At 37.5% G+C, this 18,394-nt stretch overlaps 1 protein-coding gene across 1 annotated transcript in view; it reads right to left on the bottom strand.

The window, feature by feature from the left end:
* The window catches only part of LGR5 (leucine rich repeat containing G protein-coupled receptor 5), an 82,207-nt gene that overhangs the window by 13,477 nt on the left and 50,336 nt on the right, over positions 1-18,394 (bottom strand). The window contains exons 5-11 of the mRNA XM_026039795.1: positions 9,909-10,124; positions 7,068-7,139; positions 4,391-4,459; positions 1,776-1,847; positions 916-987; positions 735-803; positions 513-584 (exon numbers count right to left, since the gene is read on the bottom strand). Coding sequence (XP_025895580.1) covers positions 513-584; positions 735-803; positions 916-987; positions 1,776-1,847; positions 4,391-4,459; positions 7,068-7,139; positions 9,909-10,124 — 642 coding nt within the window. The remainder of the gene's footprint in view (positions 1-512; positions 585-734; positions 804-915; positions 988-1,775; positions 1,848-4,390; positions 4,460-7,067; positions 7,140-9,908; positions 10,125-18,394) is intronic.

The following is an 18,394-nucleotide window of genomic DNA, read 5'->3' as shown; positions in this document are numbered from 1 at the left end:
AACTATGCCTCATTATGCAAAGGAATAGTCTATTAAAATTTCAGTCAACTACTTATGTTTGATTGGAAAAGAAAGTAAAAAAGAAGCATAATAAAGCCCCAAACTGCAGTCATTATTCAATTGTATTTTCCACTGACTTCACTGAATTATCTGCCTCAATGTGAAAAAAAGGAGATGTGCAGACAGACGGAACCCAAACAAGGCCATGAAAGTAATTCTGGTGTTTTTTTTAAACAAATAATTTTCTCTTTCCTAAAAAAATGCAAAGCATCTATATGTAAAAAGCATTCTTTTCAACGAAGCATGGGAAATCCTCACTGATGAGTGGAATGTGAGGTTGTTGAAGATGGTATCATTGAGCAAAATGGGGGCCTGCTCCCTTATCTGAGTTCCTAAGCAGTAATGTGATACACAGAAATATCCGAAAATGGGTAATTTCAAAATCATAATCATTTCATTTGTGCACTGATTTCTTGATTTAATGTAATGTTATCAATCTTACTGAAACGTACAGCACTTGGAGATTAGGTAACTGGTCACAGGCTGATTTGGGTAGAGAGGTGATTTGTGCTCCTGTGAGTGTCCTGTTGAAAGCATTAAAAAAAAAAAATTAAACACTGCAAAGAAAATACTTTTTTAGGTCATTCCTTAAAATAAGTCAATATCCCAGAAATCAAAACAAAGAAAAAAAAATCATTTATTTTGCATACTGTGGAGTACTTCTGTAGACTTACAGACTCTCCAAACTTGTAGTCCCAGTCAGATCAGGAAACTCTGTTATCTGTGAAGCACCATTTAAAGTCCTGGAAATTAAAAACATCATTTCAGTATCATTATTGTCAGGGAACTGTGGGACAATTGTAATAGTGCACTATATAAAGACAATTAAAAAAAGAAAACAACAACAACACATACAGAGTTCTGAGTTCTGGTAAGTGTTGAAAAGCGGATTTTCCAACCAGCTGGATAGGGTTATCATAGAAATGTCTGCAAGAATTGGAGAAAAAGACATTTTATGCAAAATATTTTGAAAGATTAAAAAAAAATCCCACAATTACACTATATGAAAATGAACAAACTCCACGGAAAGAATCACAAACTTGGTGCACCGCTGGGCTTTTTCTCACCCACTAACCCATTTCCATCAACCTGACCTGGAATGCTCAAGCAGCCATTGTCGCCTTGGCTTCAAAGCTAGAAGCCAGTCAATAAAATATTTCCTCTTTCTCCCAGGTTTGCAAAGATAGAAATGTGAAGATGAAGCCCTGGTTATGACCTGATACACATATGAATTTAGCAGGTGAAAGAGTCAGAACTTTATATTGTTGGAAGAGGCTGCCTATCCAGAGCATTTGAGTCCCATGGCATTATGGAAGCCATGTGGTTTTTGCTCATGGACTAATATCCCTCAAAGTGAGTCATTATTTTTCTCACTTTTTTTCTTATTTTGCAGTTTGCCAGTCAAATTCATTCATATATACGTCAATAGGAACTGAGACTAGAAGCCATGAAGAGTAGTTTTTCCCTAGCTTTTACACTGAGAGTAATCCTAAGAGCCTCATAAGCTATGTTTTGAACAGCAGGCTAAATGCACATTTAACTGGGTATGCAAACTGCTCAACTCTCTATGAAGGTGGAAAGATAGAAGCTTTTCTTGACTTGTATGATAGCTTGTTGCACCGTAGAGCCAGAAGGAGATCTGCCTGATAGCCACAACTGTGATATTTAATTCCACCTTTATTAACAAGTGTTATTGGTAAACTATCATAACTTACATTGTATTAAGTGATGGATTGCCCACAAATGCACGTTCCGGTATTGACTTGATGTTATTGCTGTGAAATCCTCTAGAAAAAGCAAAAAACAGAAGTTTACACAGTAAGAAAAATATAGTGAATGCATATCTGGATTTTTTTTGTTTCCCAATAAGGAAAGTGGCTTTATTTGAAAGTATGTCTTTGTTTTCTAGAAGCAGACAGGTTCTAGAAAAGTAGAACAAAAAAAGGAAAGAAAGGAAAGAAATAGCTTTTCTATGTGGACAATGTCTTAAATGAAGCAAATTACAAAATAGCATTTTAAACAGTAGGAAACAGTGCGTAATAGGGTACAACGCATACCCACGTAGGTGCATGATGAGTGTGTATATACATAAGGTATATATTATATATAACATACACGCACACACACACATGTGTGTGTATATATATATACATATATATATATATATATTCACACTGTACTTGTTAAATCACAAGTATTTCTTTCCCTGGGATAATAATGAATTGTTTGTAATTGTTTTATACACTAGACTGTAATATGCTGAGCCTCACCAAACAACCTTTTTGTCGAAATAATTTAGATGTGGACATGAACAAATTATCCAATGTGTTTGTGCCTGCTGAATAGAGGACCAAATCTTTGTCTTGCCATTAATTACTGGGTTTTACTCATATGAGTAATTCTCTATTGTGAAAAACAAAAGAAACAACTAAGCTTCAAAAGGAACAATGGTGATTTGTGTGGGAAACTCCCTTTAGTTCAGTCTGGTATGAAAAAACCTTCCCAGAGTAAATTTATGCATTTAGAAAGCCTCAGATAGTTCACTGATGCAAGCACATATGGTCATTACTTGAACAGGTCCCACAATATTGTTTTCACTCATTTAGCTGTCTTGTTACTTCTGATGAGCTACAGAAAAAAAAAAATGTTCTAAATTCCTAATTCTTTTGTATGAAATAAAGAATATAATCCATATACACAGAGATTCTAAGGAATTTGAGGAACCATTTCATCTAGAAGCAAAAAACAGACTGTGTGGTTGTACTGAATGGGCATGACTGAATGGTTGTACTAAGGAAATGGCATGACAGGTTCAGTGAGGGAGCAGCACCATCCTCAGTGAAGAGGATACATATTCCAGGAACACATATTCCAGTGTGTTTATACCCAGAGGGACAGGGTGTGCCCAGTTGCTGTGGCACTGTACCCCATGCCGTGGCACTGTACTCCAGTGGGTACAGTGAACTGAAGCTGGTTTTGATCTTGTTTGTTCACCTCACGAATCAATGTGCTGTCTGCACCACTAGGTAAAAATCTATAGTAAGGCCATGCTAGGAAAAATGTTTCTGTAGGTATCTTTGAAATCCAGCCTGACCAACACTCCTATGCATTAACTTTGAGTAATAAGTATATCTACTTATTTTACAGGGTTAACTAATCTTACAACTGAGTCCTTCAAGTAGAATATCTGGGACAGTGCAGCTCCTGTAGCATCAAATGGATAAAGCAGAGACCCTTGGCCACTTACCAGCAGATCCATAGATCTTGATGTCTGTAAGTCCTTCACAACTGGCCATATTCTGTGCTTTCAAGCACAGGTACAAATTGTGACAGAGACACAGCCCTGACCAGGATCAGCCTTACTAAGACAGCCCTACAAAGAGTTGAACCTCTACGGTCTAGGGCTCTGACTTAGGTCAGAACTGAAGGACATGCAGAACCTCATGGGAAAGACCCTGCACTTTAAGGATCAGCATCCTTAGCCCAGACAAAGCACTGAACAATATGGTCAAATTCTGTCCGATTTGGAACTTTAGACTGCAATTTCATATTCCATTTCATTCCAAATTATCTGAACCAGCAGTGTTTGAGGTAAGGCCCTGATTAGAAATAATCTCAAGCATATCAGTCTATTTGCTGGACTTCATAATGTGCACTTACTGCAAACCTTGATTTATCCATGTTTGGCTACTGGCTCCTGAGGACAGCAAAAAGGCAGTCTTCGAAGCCTCTGGATTTCATGGCAATTGTTTGTAGTTCACAGTGCACATTGTGGCAGCTGGGAATAGTTGGACTAAGAAATTCAGAGCCCGTTACCCTTCTCCAGAGTCATAGTCTTTGCTAGCATTGGAGCTGCTGAGCTGGAGTCAGCATTGCTTGGGAATTCCCTGCTTTGGAGAAAATCCTAGCTAATTACTTAAACTGGCTTTATGATCAGTTTTTGATGCAACAGTGGCACACATTAAACCTGATGGGCAAATTGGAGAGATGCAGCTTTTTCTAGCCTAGAAGAATGTGGTATTGTTGAGCAGTCTGAAACAAACTGCAGTGTTTGGTAGTCAAAACAAACTGCAGCACATTCTATGGACAAAATTCTTTGAAAAAAAACCACTCCACAGTACATTTCAGTACAAAAGTAAAAGCTGTCAGAATTTAAACGCTCCAAACTAAATCTTGAAAATTATCTTTCTGCATGTTGGCATGGTTATTAGTTATTTCCAGGACAACAGTTTTTAAGGATAACTGATACAATCACCAACATGAAAAGAAAAAAAAAATTAGTCACACACTAGACAAAACATCCTACTTCCTAATACAACCCAGTACTTACAATTCTTTTAGGTTTGTCAGTGTCCTTATAGCAGTAGGAAACTCGTCCAGACTGTTGTAATTTAAATCTCTGTGTAAAAATAGATTGCATTGTTTAGGTTATACAGTCTTTAAGGGATAACACAGAACTGTTGGCATCTGTAACAAAATATCATCTTCCATGCATTAAATAAATACATGAGCCAGAAGTCAGGAAATCCTCAAAAGCATAAGGATGTTTTCTAATAAATTCCATTCAGGGTACATTATGGTTTCTATTTTCTGATCAGTCTCTTATTTTTAATTACACATTAGCTATATTTCAATGAAGAAAATATGAATGGATTCAGGTATTGGTAAGGGACCTGCTTAGTAAATTCTCTATTCATTTTATTCTATGAAAACATTAATGGAAGAATATGAATTATTCTACCTTTCCTCTGCCTTATGAATAGAATATTCAACAACTAGGTATGCTGACCTGAATTTTACAGGGCTTATATGAGTTATTATAAAGGCTTCAATTCCCTCTGATATACTGTCTTATTGTATTGATCTTTCCTTTTTTTTCTCTGATGATTCTTATCATGGTCTGTGAGACTAAGAAATATTAAGTGGGAAAAATGAGACACACTGAAACTGAGAGTGTAAAAATGATTGGGAGATATCTTCTCCTGTTCTAATCAAGTAGCAAAATATCCAGTGAGTTCAACATTAATCATTAACAATACTGTCAACTGTGAGTTTTGTCAATATTCACATGGAGAACCATACAAATCATAAAAAATGGCATTTTAACCAGACCATTGACCTTTGCTTTAGGAAATGCTCAAGCTGCAATGCTAATTAGACCTCATTCTGTTAAACTGAAGAGACTGTACACATAGTCCTGCCTTTCACATGTCATGCGCATCATTTTGCTTTAGGAGAACACCTGTAACTAAGATTAAGATACATCCGTTTAACATGATGCTCCTGGGGCACTGCTTTTCGAGGCATACAGTCTAAAAGCCTTCAGTAGGAGACTTTGCAAATGGGCAAAACACAAATCAGTTTACAATAGACTGAAATTGAAATAGTATCAGGCTGAAGTAATGCAGGCAGGAAACTGCTGTCTGAACTCACCAAGGCTTTCTTTCCTGCTTGTAAATCTTTCCTGCTCCTGCTCGTTGATAAAAAGAGACTACGGGCATGTACAGTTTTGTTTTGCTGTCCGGTGATATGCAATTTCCAGACCGATGTGTTGATGCAACCAATGGCCCCATAGCTGGTTTCCATCATTTACACTGTGATCTCTTCAGATTATCTTGAAACTATCTCGAAACTGGTCTATACAGTGTGGTTGCCAGTCAGTGTGCTTGATGTTAATGCTCTATTGCCCTATAGCAGTGAAGTGGCTGCACCTACACTTATGACCCAGTGCAGTGTCTATCTGCAGGCTATCTACATTTTCAGCTCTTTCATACCAGGTGGCTGGGACTGGGTTTGTAATTTCTTATTCCATTGTTCATTTTTTTCCCCACATTTTTGACCAAATGCCATGTGAATCTAATTAAAAAAAAAAGTAAAAAACAAACTATTACATTATCCTTCTCCCTTTCCTGTTCCCCTTTCCTGTGCTACACTGAGGGACTTCCTTTCAATTCACTGCAGGATAAAAGTCAAAATTGTAACTTTGCCATGCAATGCTAAGGGATGACGCAGTCAAAACTAGTGATTAAAAAAAGCCCCAACTTTCTGCCTTCTGATCTTAGTGAAAAATGAAAGCGGGTACAAAATGCTTCTATGGATGAGAAAGCAAATCAAGAGCTTTAGAGCAGCATAATCCTTGTTTGATACTCTACCTTGCTCCTTATAATGGGTTAGCACCATTTTAGCCCCTGCCCTGTTTGGGTGAAATCTCTGAGATCCCTTGACAGCATTCAACTGGTGGAGATGCAGGGGAAAAGAAACACAGAGTTTTCTTGTCCCTGGACTCTTTCGGGTTCTGAGGTCTGCTCCGGCGGGCAGCATCTTTATTCATCTAACTGGCAAATACGTTCTTTTTTGGTGTTCTTCTGTAGAACTAAATTTTGTTAGAAAATGCAAGAAAACTTGGAGCTGTCTGAACAAAACTATGGTGAAAATCTAAGGCAATTTCAATCTTTGCCAGTGCCATTCTTTAATGGAGCTCTTTAAAGACAAAAACTTGAATACAATTGAAGAATTCCTTCCCCCCGCTCTTCCAAAACACATACACTTACGCTTTTTACAGGGATAAAAACTAATAAACCATCTAATTTTATAACTCACCCTTCAGCAAGACAGCTTATTAACATTAAAACTTTTCATTCTGACAACTTCCCAATCTAGTTGTTGTTAGCTTAGTTGATTAAGACAATTAATATCAACACAGGCAAGCCTAACTGTTCATGAATAGAATGAACTGTTCATGAACTGTACCTCAACTGAGGTACAGTTTTCAAATATCTTTTAAGCCATTGATTAATTGATAATGTTTATTAAAAAGGCAGTTTAGTTTTATTGTCAAAAACGTGTTTTGTTATATACATTCATTGTGAACGATCACTTAGATCTTGTAGTAATTAGGCAATCCAGAAACAAATTTAACTTTTAGGCTATTTTTATTCTTTCAGAATATTAATGAAAACACTGGGGGGAAAAAAAAAAAAAGGGAAACAAATAAGAGGTCAACTCACAAAGTCTCTAGGCTGTGGAGCCCATCAAAGCATTTCTTTCCCAGGGAGTAGATTCTATTGTTATGGAGATGTCTGCAGGGGAACATTAAGCACACAGTCAGGAAAGCACATTGCACACAGTGGACTTGAGCAAAACATTTTGATGGTTAAATCAAAAGAAACTTATTTTCAAGCATGTGCTGCTTAAATGCAAGTCATGCTTTTGCAGGAGCATGTACAGCAGGCACCTCCCTCCGGCCTTTTCTCCTAGTATCTCCCCACCCATGCAGGCTTTGATTTGGTTTCATAGAAGGGATTTGTCTTAAAACCACTTGGATTGTTTAAAAAATGGATAACCTGGTAGCTTGGGGTTTGCATATTAACTACTGTGAAACTCTAGATTGATGATTAATTAAAAGGTTGCCTTAAAACTGTGCGGTGGAGCGAGGTGTGTTTGGTAGATGTGTATTCAGAGGATGTTAGAGGGAAGGGCAGAGCACTGGAGCAGGTGAGGAGATGGGGAATAAAGCAGGCAGGTAACAGACATCAGGCCTGCAGAATGAAACAAGACGCAAATCACAGGACAAAAACACGTCGCTTCAATGAGATGAGTAAACAACCATCTTACATGTGCTGTAACTTATATTCTTTTGAAACAATAAAAACTAACAGTTGCTTCTTCAAATGTTCAGCAATTGAAAGCAATTTTATTATCTCGCAGACTGTCTTATATTTTGATCAAACTTGCCCACATGAAAGTTTGGGACTTTCATGCTCTGTGCCAAAATGGTGCCTATTTCTAAGATTTTTTGATTGACTTGGAAAAAAAGAACAGAACTTGCAGCAAACTCATTTAAAAAAAGGATTTTTCTTTTTTCTCAGCAGCCATTTCTTTCTTTTTATGTTTGACATTCCACCTCTAAAGTAGAGGGAAACTATGGGAGTAGCACTTTAAAAGAAAGGAGGAGCTGGGAATAGCGAGCTGCCAGGCACAAATCTTTCAACACTTCACTCTGCTCTGAAAAAACTTTTAAAGATAACAAATTCTCTGAATGTTCTGCAAAATATTCTGCAGAAATTTAGTCTACATGCTTGAGGGCAGTCCATAAAAGTCAGAGATTCTGGAGAAAAATGTGAAAAATGCAATGTTTTTCTCCTTTCCTAGGAATAAACCTATCAATTTTTTTTTTTTAATGCCTACAACATTGACCTTTCAGGCTCTAGTTAATATAAAGAGTTAACCCCAAATTCCAATTATGTTTGGATTTTTAACAATTAAATTTTCGAGCCTACTCTTACTGAACATGTTTTTTTCAAAGTTGCAACACTAAATGGGAGACAGCAAAACCACACATAAAGGTTTTGGTGAGCCAAAAGTATCAGATGTTACAGATAATGAGGACCTAATTAATTATTAGCAAACTCATTAATAAATAAAAGACCAGAAGACCAGAAATAAGCAGGGTTGAGCTAAAGAAAAGGGGCCTAACTGAGCAGAGACAGTTATGACTTCAAAAGAAGTGATTTTCTCCTGGATATCTTAACTGCCCTCAAATCACTATATTTCTGGTAGGCTTTTAAGACTTTCTCCATCTTCAGTATTACTAAGTCTAGAAGCTCAATCAAACGACAAGGCTTCTTCAAAGACTTTAATCTGTAGTAGATTAATAATGCTGAAGTTCAGTTTATTTCATATGAAGAGAGGGCAAAATAATCTAGTACTACAAAGATGTTACCCCCTATTTTCATACCCTTGAATATTGAATGTTCATATTAAGTGATAGGCATCGGTGGTAATTATAACTTTCAGTCAAGAACCCAGGTACCCTGCTTACAGTGGCACCAGATTCCTACCCTTGAATATGCTAAATCTCTCTATATGCTATAGTTTCAAAAAGCTTTTAAGTCTTAACTACACTATTCTCTCTTTAGCAGTTCTACTGCTTTCTAAGGTATCCTTCTCTTCAATTTCTTTAGAGAGTCCAATTTTTTCTTCCACTTGGTACATTCCGGAAGATTTAAAAAAGATTCCATGTTCTACAGTATTCTCTCCAGATTCTAGTGCAAGGTTTGCATCTGTTTTCTTTAGCAGTGGCATGTGAACATATCAAAATACAAAACTCCATACACTTTCTGTAAGGGGTAATATGTACATTTGTGCTGCTCAGAATTCTTTTCAAGTCACCCAGAAAGCTTTTCAGTTCATTTCCTCTTTCTAATCTTTCCTCATTCCCTACATACTGCCTTAGAGTCCTAAAGGACATATAGAATTCTTCTATTCCTGCTTGCTCTGAGGACCTGATACAATGATCTTTCAATTCACTTGCATAGATTTTTACTGGAGATGGAAACTTTTAAGCTAGCTTGTCAAAACAAACAACCTGGACAATACAAGTTTAACTGTAAGATGTGAAAAAAAATCTTTCTTCAAGATCATTGATTGTTTAGTTTTTCTTTTACTTATAAAATGATGTAGAAAAAAATGCATTTGTACTTGAAAAAACCATCTTTCTTCTGTTAACAAATCTTTTTTGTTACACATCTCCTTTGCTGGAACTGATGAAGGAATCAATCTTGGTAAAGGAGTATCATTAAATGGAAGGAAAAATAAAGGCAAAAATGAAGGAGGAAGTTTAGATTTATAGCCCCAAAATATCAGTTTTATATTAACACTGTAAGGTAAAACAGACCTTTAACTAATCTGAATATTCATCTACCACTTGCCAACAGGGCAGGGGAAGGTTGTCTCAAGCAAAGTCTCAATTAAACATTGCATCTTCAAGTAATTTATCACAGTAAGGCTGGCCAAGGCCTTGCAAGGAAGTCACAGGTTGGGACTGAAATGCAATCAATAAAACTTACAGAACTACCAAACTAGAGAGGTTTCCAAAAGCATAGTCTGGTATGTGATGAATTTTATTCAGTGCCAGAGTCATTGCTTGCAGTGCTGGTAAACTTCTAAAAGCTTGGACGGGAATTTCTGTCAAAGAATTATCATCTAGCCACAGGTGTCGAAGGGAGACCAATCCGCTGAAGCAGTTGGGGGGCACATAGCTGATGTGGTTGGCATCCAGACGCCTAGGAGAAAAAGAAACAGAAAAAAAAATGATTCCAAGAAAAGAACCATGACTTCACACAATGGATATAAAAAGTTTGCATTAAGAATTCAACTCCATAGAAAGGAGATGGAAAACACATTTGTTTTTCATATCCTGAAGAATCGACATTTCAGTCTTGCTTGCAACTTAATCCATGGGACTTTGTTTTGTGTTCACAGTTTGTCTAGTCAGGTGCATCACTGCAGCAAGCTCTCAGTGGGGCCACCAAGTCACCGAAAGCACAGGTTGGTCATTTCTCAACAGAGCTTTTCTTGAACTAGGCAGGACTTTTTTCATCCTTTGCCAATCACTTGGAAGCATCAGGGAGGTTGAGGGGAGGAAAAGGTAAAAAATGCAGTAATTCCCTTTCAGAATCTGTAAATCACTGAGACATGGAGTGATATGGCTTTCCATACTCCATGTACCCATTTTAAAAGCTCAAAGTAAAACTCATTCCTGAGTCTCTTTTACCATCTTACCTCTTATCAAATACTGGTTATGTCAACAATTCCAGTGAGCACCAAATTCAATGTATTTAGTAGCTAAGAAATATGTTATTTAGAGATCAGTGTTGTTAACATATTTCGAAAAAAAACCCAAACCACAAACATTTCCGTGTCTGTAGAGCCATCAGAGGGAGCTAAAGGGCCCCCTGCGCTGCTTTTCTCAAGGTTCTGCAGGTGATGTCTTGCTCTTACACTTCTGTAAGGGAAGAGTAAATCTACTGATCCTTTTCTGCAGATGGAATTTTAAATAGGCATTAAAATATGTCATATTTTCATTGATTTTATTTTTTTTTCCATTGTGATGTTTTCAGGGAACCATTTAAAAGTGTGCTTCAGATTTCTGAAACTTCATGAAACATCAAGATGGTGATGTGAACTCTGATAAGCTTTTTCTTGCTTCTAATGCTTTGTAGTGACTTGTATTTTCTAACATAAAAGCCATTCTCTAGCACTTCTGTTAAAGATGTCTGTAGAAAGAAGTAATTAAGTGAACGGTCAAATAAAAACAAATTTAAATAAAAGCTTGAAAACACTACAGAAAAAGAATGACACACCCAGGGTACAAAGTAATTCTGTACAACCTAAATTCAGTCTGTTTGAGAGAAATGTAATACACTTGGGGCGGGCATAATAATCTCTTTATTTAAAGCTGGTTTTTCATTTACAGTCATGTAAAATGTCAAGTCCATTCAATCTCCTGCTTCATGTTGCTTCTACCTACTGCATGAGAACAAATAATGATTACTAAGGCTCCGTGCCAGACTGGCAAATAACTGAGACAAGGTCAGTTGGAACAAATTTATAAAGTTCAGTGTCAAAGCCCTTGTACAATTACATTTTCAATATAATAAGTGACAAGGCAGGCAGCAGAGACAGACCTTCCAAAATAACTCAAGGGTCTGTCAACAAATGGATGAGGCTGGAAATGTTTAGAAATACTCACGCTGTACCTCCTCTATTCCCCAGGCAACAACCATCATGCTACGGCTGTGTTTTCAAATAAGGTATAATTTAAATGAGTAGATGAGGTTTCTTTGTGTTTCCTTAGAAGTAAATTTCTTCCCTGTGTGATGCTGGTATGTAAACTAAGAAGTTACAGTTGCCTTAGTTTGACAGTTGCACTGATTAAAGAATGGGGGCTTTATTCAGCCTCAACGCGTTACTGTATTACAGTTCACATCTTGTTCCACATGAAGCCTGAGCTTGCAGCTTTGACTTCTCTGTTGACTCCAGATTAGTTACTCACATAATTCTCCATTGCATAGTTAAGCCAACAGTCAGTTGTCTTTGTGTAACCTAAATGGCTAAAAAGGCAATGCTTCTGCTGGCTTCAGTGCAATCAGGACTTTTACTTTCCCCACAGTCAGTAGCAAATTAAAGAACTGATTTTGTTTATAGCTTAAGTTTCCATCACTGGTTATATAAATAAAATAGACAATGTAGAAGGAAAAAGAGAACTGCAGTAATACAAATGAGATTCTAGGTAGCCAGATTATTGTTTAAATAAACTTTGTAAGAAAACGAGAAACTACAAAGATTGGTGCTGTAAGCCCTGTAACTGGATTACATACCCTACAAGAGCTCTTAAAAAGTACTGCCTCAAGTGTTCTTTTGTTATCTAATCTTTTTAAAATTCCCAAGTGCCATTTTCTTACTTGCAGATTAAAAATTTCAGTAGTGGTTATGTTTCCTATCATATTGTCGGTAATGTACACTGAGGTAAAAAACATTGATCAAAATCATCATTTTCAGCCAATTATTTTACACATGTTGATCAAAGTTTTGGCACTTTAAGAACTAAACCCATTAACTCACAAACATGACCCTATTTATAATTTAAAATATACAGATAACATGTGGGGAGTCTGAAAGCTGCTATTATATTCCAGCAAGAGCCGATTTAGACAAGAAATGCTTGATCTTTTCTGATAGGCAGCATACAAGTAAGGCAGCGCGTATGAAATTCATCACGAGCTCACTTAAAATGTCCAAACCTTTCAAAGTAAATGCTTGAGCCATGTGGACTGTATCCCACTCTTGCTTTCTGTGAATTACTGTGAATGTTATGACCACATGCTTTATAAACTATTCAAAGACATTGTTCATATAGAATTTTGAAGATGATTAATTTATTGGTACTCCGAAGCAGGTGAGCGTAGATGTCCAAAAAATATTTGATTCATATTTATTTTGATCAACTCAGTAGGAACTGATAGTTTTAAGCCATGTTTTTCTGTAGGGCCCAACAAAAATGCTTTCCTCCTTGATGCATGAGTAATCTGGTTTCTAAGAAAATATGTATTTTTCCTTTTTCTCAGTCTGCCTATCAAGAACAAGCCCAACTGCAGCCTGAATGTACCTACTGATCATGAAATTCCTTAATGTCTTGTGGCTGTATCTTGCTCATGTATTCAAGATTAAATCAAATGCTAGATGTGGGATCAGGGGGAAAATTCCTTTTCAATCAGACAGAGATTGTTAGAGCATTTCCCTAAAACACTCGGTGGAGTATCTATGTTAGCATCATCTGTGCTTTAATCTACTGAATCACTTGAAACATTGCAGGGACTGAGTAAAGTGTGATGGTCTTTGTCTTTCTTGCTTTTTTTCCTGTGACTGGTTGTTGCAGCTCATTTTGGTTTTGATTTTCACATTTGCTATGGCTCTGGGAGGTGGCTGTGGCCTGTTGGGTGCATGAGGCAGTCAGAATAGATGATTTCTTGACATCTTTGAACTAAACATCTATTCCATAAATTGCCTCTTGGTGCAAGAAGGGACCCTGAAGACAAAATACAAAGGGAATGGAGTGGAAATAAGCCACAAAGTCATATAAAAAAAGTCAAGGACACAACGTTTCTTTTCACATTTAAATTTTAAATAGGACAGCAAAACCAAAGGAAAAGAGCATATCTGTAACAGGCTAGGGTAGCAAACAAGCAAGAGCACAGGAGGAGGGATTTCAAGCACAACAGAGACCTTCCGATCTGCCTCCCCTACTGACTTGTTTCTGTCATGTGAGGAGCAACAGACAAAATGACAAATAGTGTGAGTGGTACCTGTCTAGAACTGGTATAGGAGACAGCACTGGCTCATCAGGTTCAGCCCCACCATCTTTCCTAATCTGTGGTGGTCCCTCCACAGAGCAGTTCTTGTCAGTGTGTTTATACGAATTGGGTTACGGTCCAGTTTAAGGAATAGCAACAGTGACATCAAAACTGGCTCTGAAAAGCGGATGCAACGAAAATATAGCTGGCTATTGTGAGTTTGGTTTTCAAGCATGGTCCTTTAAGCAGGATATCCCCTTCACTCCACAGGGGAAAAAGCCTGGACTATTGTAAAAGCATAATTGCAACACAGCAGTTCCCACATCCCCCTTTCAGCTCTGCCCTTGTATGGGCCTGTATAGGACTGATACAAAGAGCCCTGAGCAGTAGTAGTGAGTCCAAAAGAAATGAAAAATAAGGACATGGTTTCTAGAAGAAACAACAAAAAAAAAAGACACAGTTTTGGAGCACTTTTTTTTCCTGTTCCGCTATTTAGCTTTACATGACTAAGAAGTCTCTGCAGTTCAGAGCTTCACTCCTGTTTCTCTTTATATACAACTGTGCTATGCAGGTATTTTGATAAAGGGGCATTGGAGACAGCAGCCTGGGATATTACCCAGTGACAGTGTCACTGTACAAAGCACAAACAGCCTGTTGTAATGCTGTTTTCATACCAAGATCAGCTCTGAGCACTCTGAATCCCCCCAAGCAGGGAAAAAGCGGGACCAGCAGGAGTTGTGCGGTTATCTTGGGACTCTGGCTGCATATCCTGCACTATGGTTAGGCCTACGCCTAACCTGGTGCATTGCGTGAACACGCCAGGCCCTGCGCCTGGTGGCTCGGAGTGGCCCACATGGCACTGGTGGCCTCTCCTGGCGCCCCCAGAGATGTGTTGTGTGTCCCTGGGGTGTGTGAACTGCCAAATGACTCTGGGGAACAGTCCAGGCCCTCGTTACATTAGTTGGCACAGGGCAAAAGTGTGCCAGGGACCCTGCTGCCTGCGCAGACGGTCAGGGCCAGTGCACGGGGACGCTCCTCAGTACTGTTTGCTCTGCTGGGCTGGCTGCTGCGGCCGTGTGTCATTGTACAGGGCCTCCCAGGAACACGTTAAGCCCTTCCTTGTTTACCATTCCCAGGGTTGCTGCTCATCTTCCCACATGTGGTACAAACATCCATGTGGCGCTCAGCCCAGCAGGAAGAAGATTCTTCCTGTGCGATTCTAGATTCTAGCTTAGAAGACAGAAGACACTCTTAGCTTCTCCTGGATGAACCAGAACATCACTCAGCGGCCTGGAATTGCTGATAGATCAGTCTATTTGCACCCCACTTTAAGAACAATCTCACCCTGAGACTGCTTAAACGATGGACTGTAATCAAGTGAAATGCTGGCAGAGTTTAGGGATGATGGCATCTTGTCTTCCTCCCACATGCATGTGAGGCAAGAAAAGAATCTGAAACTGAGAGGGGCAGTACAATGTTGTGCTCAGGCCCCACGTTTCAGCCTTTCTCCTGGCGTCTAATGTGCCCCAGGGCTCTAATGGCTCTAAAAGCAAAAATAGTTACAAGACATGCAATAAAACCAGGAGACTGCAATACTGGGTTTTGAGACATGTTTGTATATGTCTCCTGATGCACACATGGGCACATCCAACCTTGATCTAAACTGTGGGAAATTCCTCCCCAGGGAGTTTGTGGGTAACTGTTAAGATACTGGGTTTCTTAAGGAAGATAACGCTTTCTGCAAACTTCATTGTCATGGGGTGTGCAGGACTCTTCTTTTCTAAAACTCTTCATGAAAAATAATTCTTCTGGAACAATGCAATTTCAAAGTAATTTTATCTTTACAGGAAAGGGTTGATTTTTTAATGAAAAATCAGCATTATCAGCACAAGCACTGAATTGAAAAAAAAATCTAAATTTAACATTTCTGGGAAAAAAACTTAAAATTAAGTTTTGATTAAGACTGGATTGGAAGCATTTTGGAAGTTTGTTCCATGGAAAACGTTAATTCTTTGTTCTGATTCAGGTTGGAAACTTTTCTTGAAATGTCAAATATTTGGAGGGATAAAAAGAAGGAGATGAAAATTCCCTGTTCTGTCCTGTTCCAGGCAATGACTAAGAATGTCCTAGAGTATTTCCAGGTAACTTTTTATGTTTAAACTCCGTGTCACCTTCATGTGCTCCACATGATAACAAAATATCTTAAAAATAAAGTTTTAGTGTTTTAAAAATTCTGCTAAGCAATTTGAAAGAAATTTCACTGGCACTATTTTCATATTGTCTTGTAAAGTCAAATTCATTTGCTACACTAAATCAAAGTGTGCAGGATTCATGGGAGAAAAGATGACTCATGAACTCTTTCCAATTCTTTGGAAGAGGGGCTATCTTGAACTCTGTCCTCTTTTCTATTACTAAAGTCCTCTCAAGTTTTATAAAAATGAAAGCAGGGGATGTGTATTTCTGTAAACAATGCTTGGATTTAAATGTTCTCTATCACTGTTTGGGTATGGACAGTGCATTATTACTTGGTGCGTTTTTCTTCTTAATATTTTTATGTCTGACAAAGCAATAGTAAAAGCTGTTCATTAACAAAGATATTTAAACAAGAAAACAAACATAGAATGAAGTTTCACCTGTAGTATTCACTGCATAGTCTTGTATCACAACAGTGCAATAAAGAAGAGCAGCAGGTTTGTTTCTCCATCAACAGTGTTAATTATAATTTTCTCTTTTGTTTAGTAACATTTAAAAATAGAGATCTGCAAACTTATCAGTTCCTTGTAAAAAAATTATTTGTGTTAACAAGTCCAGGGAGCAAACTTTTAAAAAAATAACTGACATGTCATTGCCTGCTTTGGCAGACCCTTCTGGTTCAAAAATAAAATACTTATATGGTACTGACATAATTTATGTGCCAGAATTGGCATACACAGGACAAGAGAATTATACTACAGGAAAGGAAGGTATCTATTTAAACAAATATACAAGTTAAGTGAAAAGAGTTGGCTAGAGAACAAGCTGTTAATTAATAACTATATTTTTAAAAAGTTACAGGACTACACAGGTCTATTCAAAATCAATAAAAGCTTTCTTAGTTCAAAAAGCAGTGTGCAAGAATGGAGATATTGGAGCCTGGGAAACCTAAAACACAAAGACCATCTGCTTTTAGCCAGCTCTAAAGAAATACAATTGCTGAAGGTGAACATGATAGGGAAGACAGCATTCAAGTGGCAGTTCAAACCATGCTGCCAGGATCTAAGTTGCAACACATCAGAGATTACATGCTGGTGACTTTCAGCTATGGTACTTGAGAACATGTTTTCCTCTCTTTGGCTTAACAGAAATAAATATTATTTCTATTGTTAGGGTCAGTAATCCTGATAATTTGTACTTATATTAGGTTTCAAAGGAAAATTATAGCCCATGTAATATGTTAAAGACATTGGAGATGATAACCACATCTCAAAAATCTGCTTGATCTGGTTACTTCCTTAAATCCTCCCGCCATAAAGAGAATTCAAGTCCTACACAATCATTGTCCAAGCATCACATCAGTATTGCTGATTAGTGAACTACAAAGATTTTTATAGAACTGGGGAGGATTTTAATATTGTTTTATCTTATTTTTGTTTAAGTTACATAAAAACATACACATCTTCGCTTGATTGAAGATTTCTCATAGATTTTTACTACGTGAGATTAAATGACAAATCCTCGTCTTTTTTTTTTTTGCTTTTTTTCCCATTTCTCAATTTACAGTATTAAATAATGTCTGCTGCCTGAAGAAGTGACATATATTTAAAGATAGCTCAAATCTTAAGAAAGTCCTAAGAAATTTATGAATATATATCACTCCATTTAGCATGCAAATAGTATTACATCTTGGATGTGGAAGAAGAAGGAACTTTTGCTAATCTCTGTAATCCATTAGTTCTTACTCTATGTACCACAGGCCAACTAATACCAACTAGTCTGTCTGTCAATATCAATACTTAGACTGTCATTACTGAACCTGGACCTAAAGGATAAGGAAGGAACAATATCCAGATCCAGATCATCCTTTTGTGCAAAAATCTGTAATGAATTTGTATTATGAGTGATCATGGAAAATCTGTAGGTATGTGTACATACACACACACACACACACAGAGCATTGCATTTATATACAAAATATTTTAATCTAATCCTCTTCATATTACTTAAGGCCACAAGGCAGCTAGTATCATTTGTTCCCCTACATGATCATCTTTCTTGGGTGAAAAGAACAAAAGGCAGATTTTTGAGTTCTGTTACCAGCTTTTCTTTTTTTCCCCTGCAATTGTTCTTGCCTGAGGAAAGGGGTTAATGAGGCTTCTTCACATTATGCCAGCCTATATAGTTAAACATAATAAATAAAAGAACTTGCTCTGCTATAGAAAATGTTCCTTTGTGAAGGCTTTTAACCTCTTAATTACACCCTGCGAAAGACTCCTGTTATTTCAAACGTTTCAAGAAATAATTCCTATTGTAAATCAGAAACCAATGCAAGAGTCACCCTGTGAACAGAAAATTGCTAGACTGTATGAAGCAAGAAACTGAATCTCTGCATGGCTTTATCTGACAAGCACAACCTAGTTAAAGCAAACAAAAGATTAATAGTTTTCTTTTCCTCAAAGAGGTCTCTTTCGCCACTGATCGTCTTTCAGCTGATAGTAGCTTTT

Source organism: Nothoprocta perdicaria, unplaced genomic scaffold, assembly GCF_003342845.1.
Source record: "Nothoprocta perdicaria isolate Ctin4 unplaced genomic scaffold, notPer1 scaffold_240, whole genome shotgun sequence".
NCBI classification, from domain to species: Eukaryota; Metazoa; Chordata; class Aves; order Tinamiformes; family Tinamidae; genus Nothoprocta; species Nothoprocta perdicaria.
This window is presented reverse-complemented; position numbering and strand designations above follow the sequence as displayed.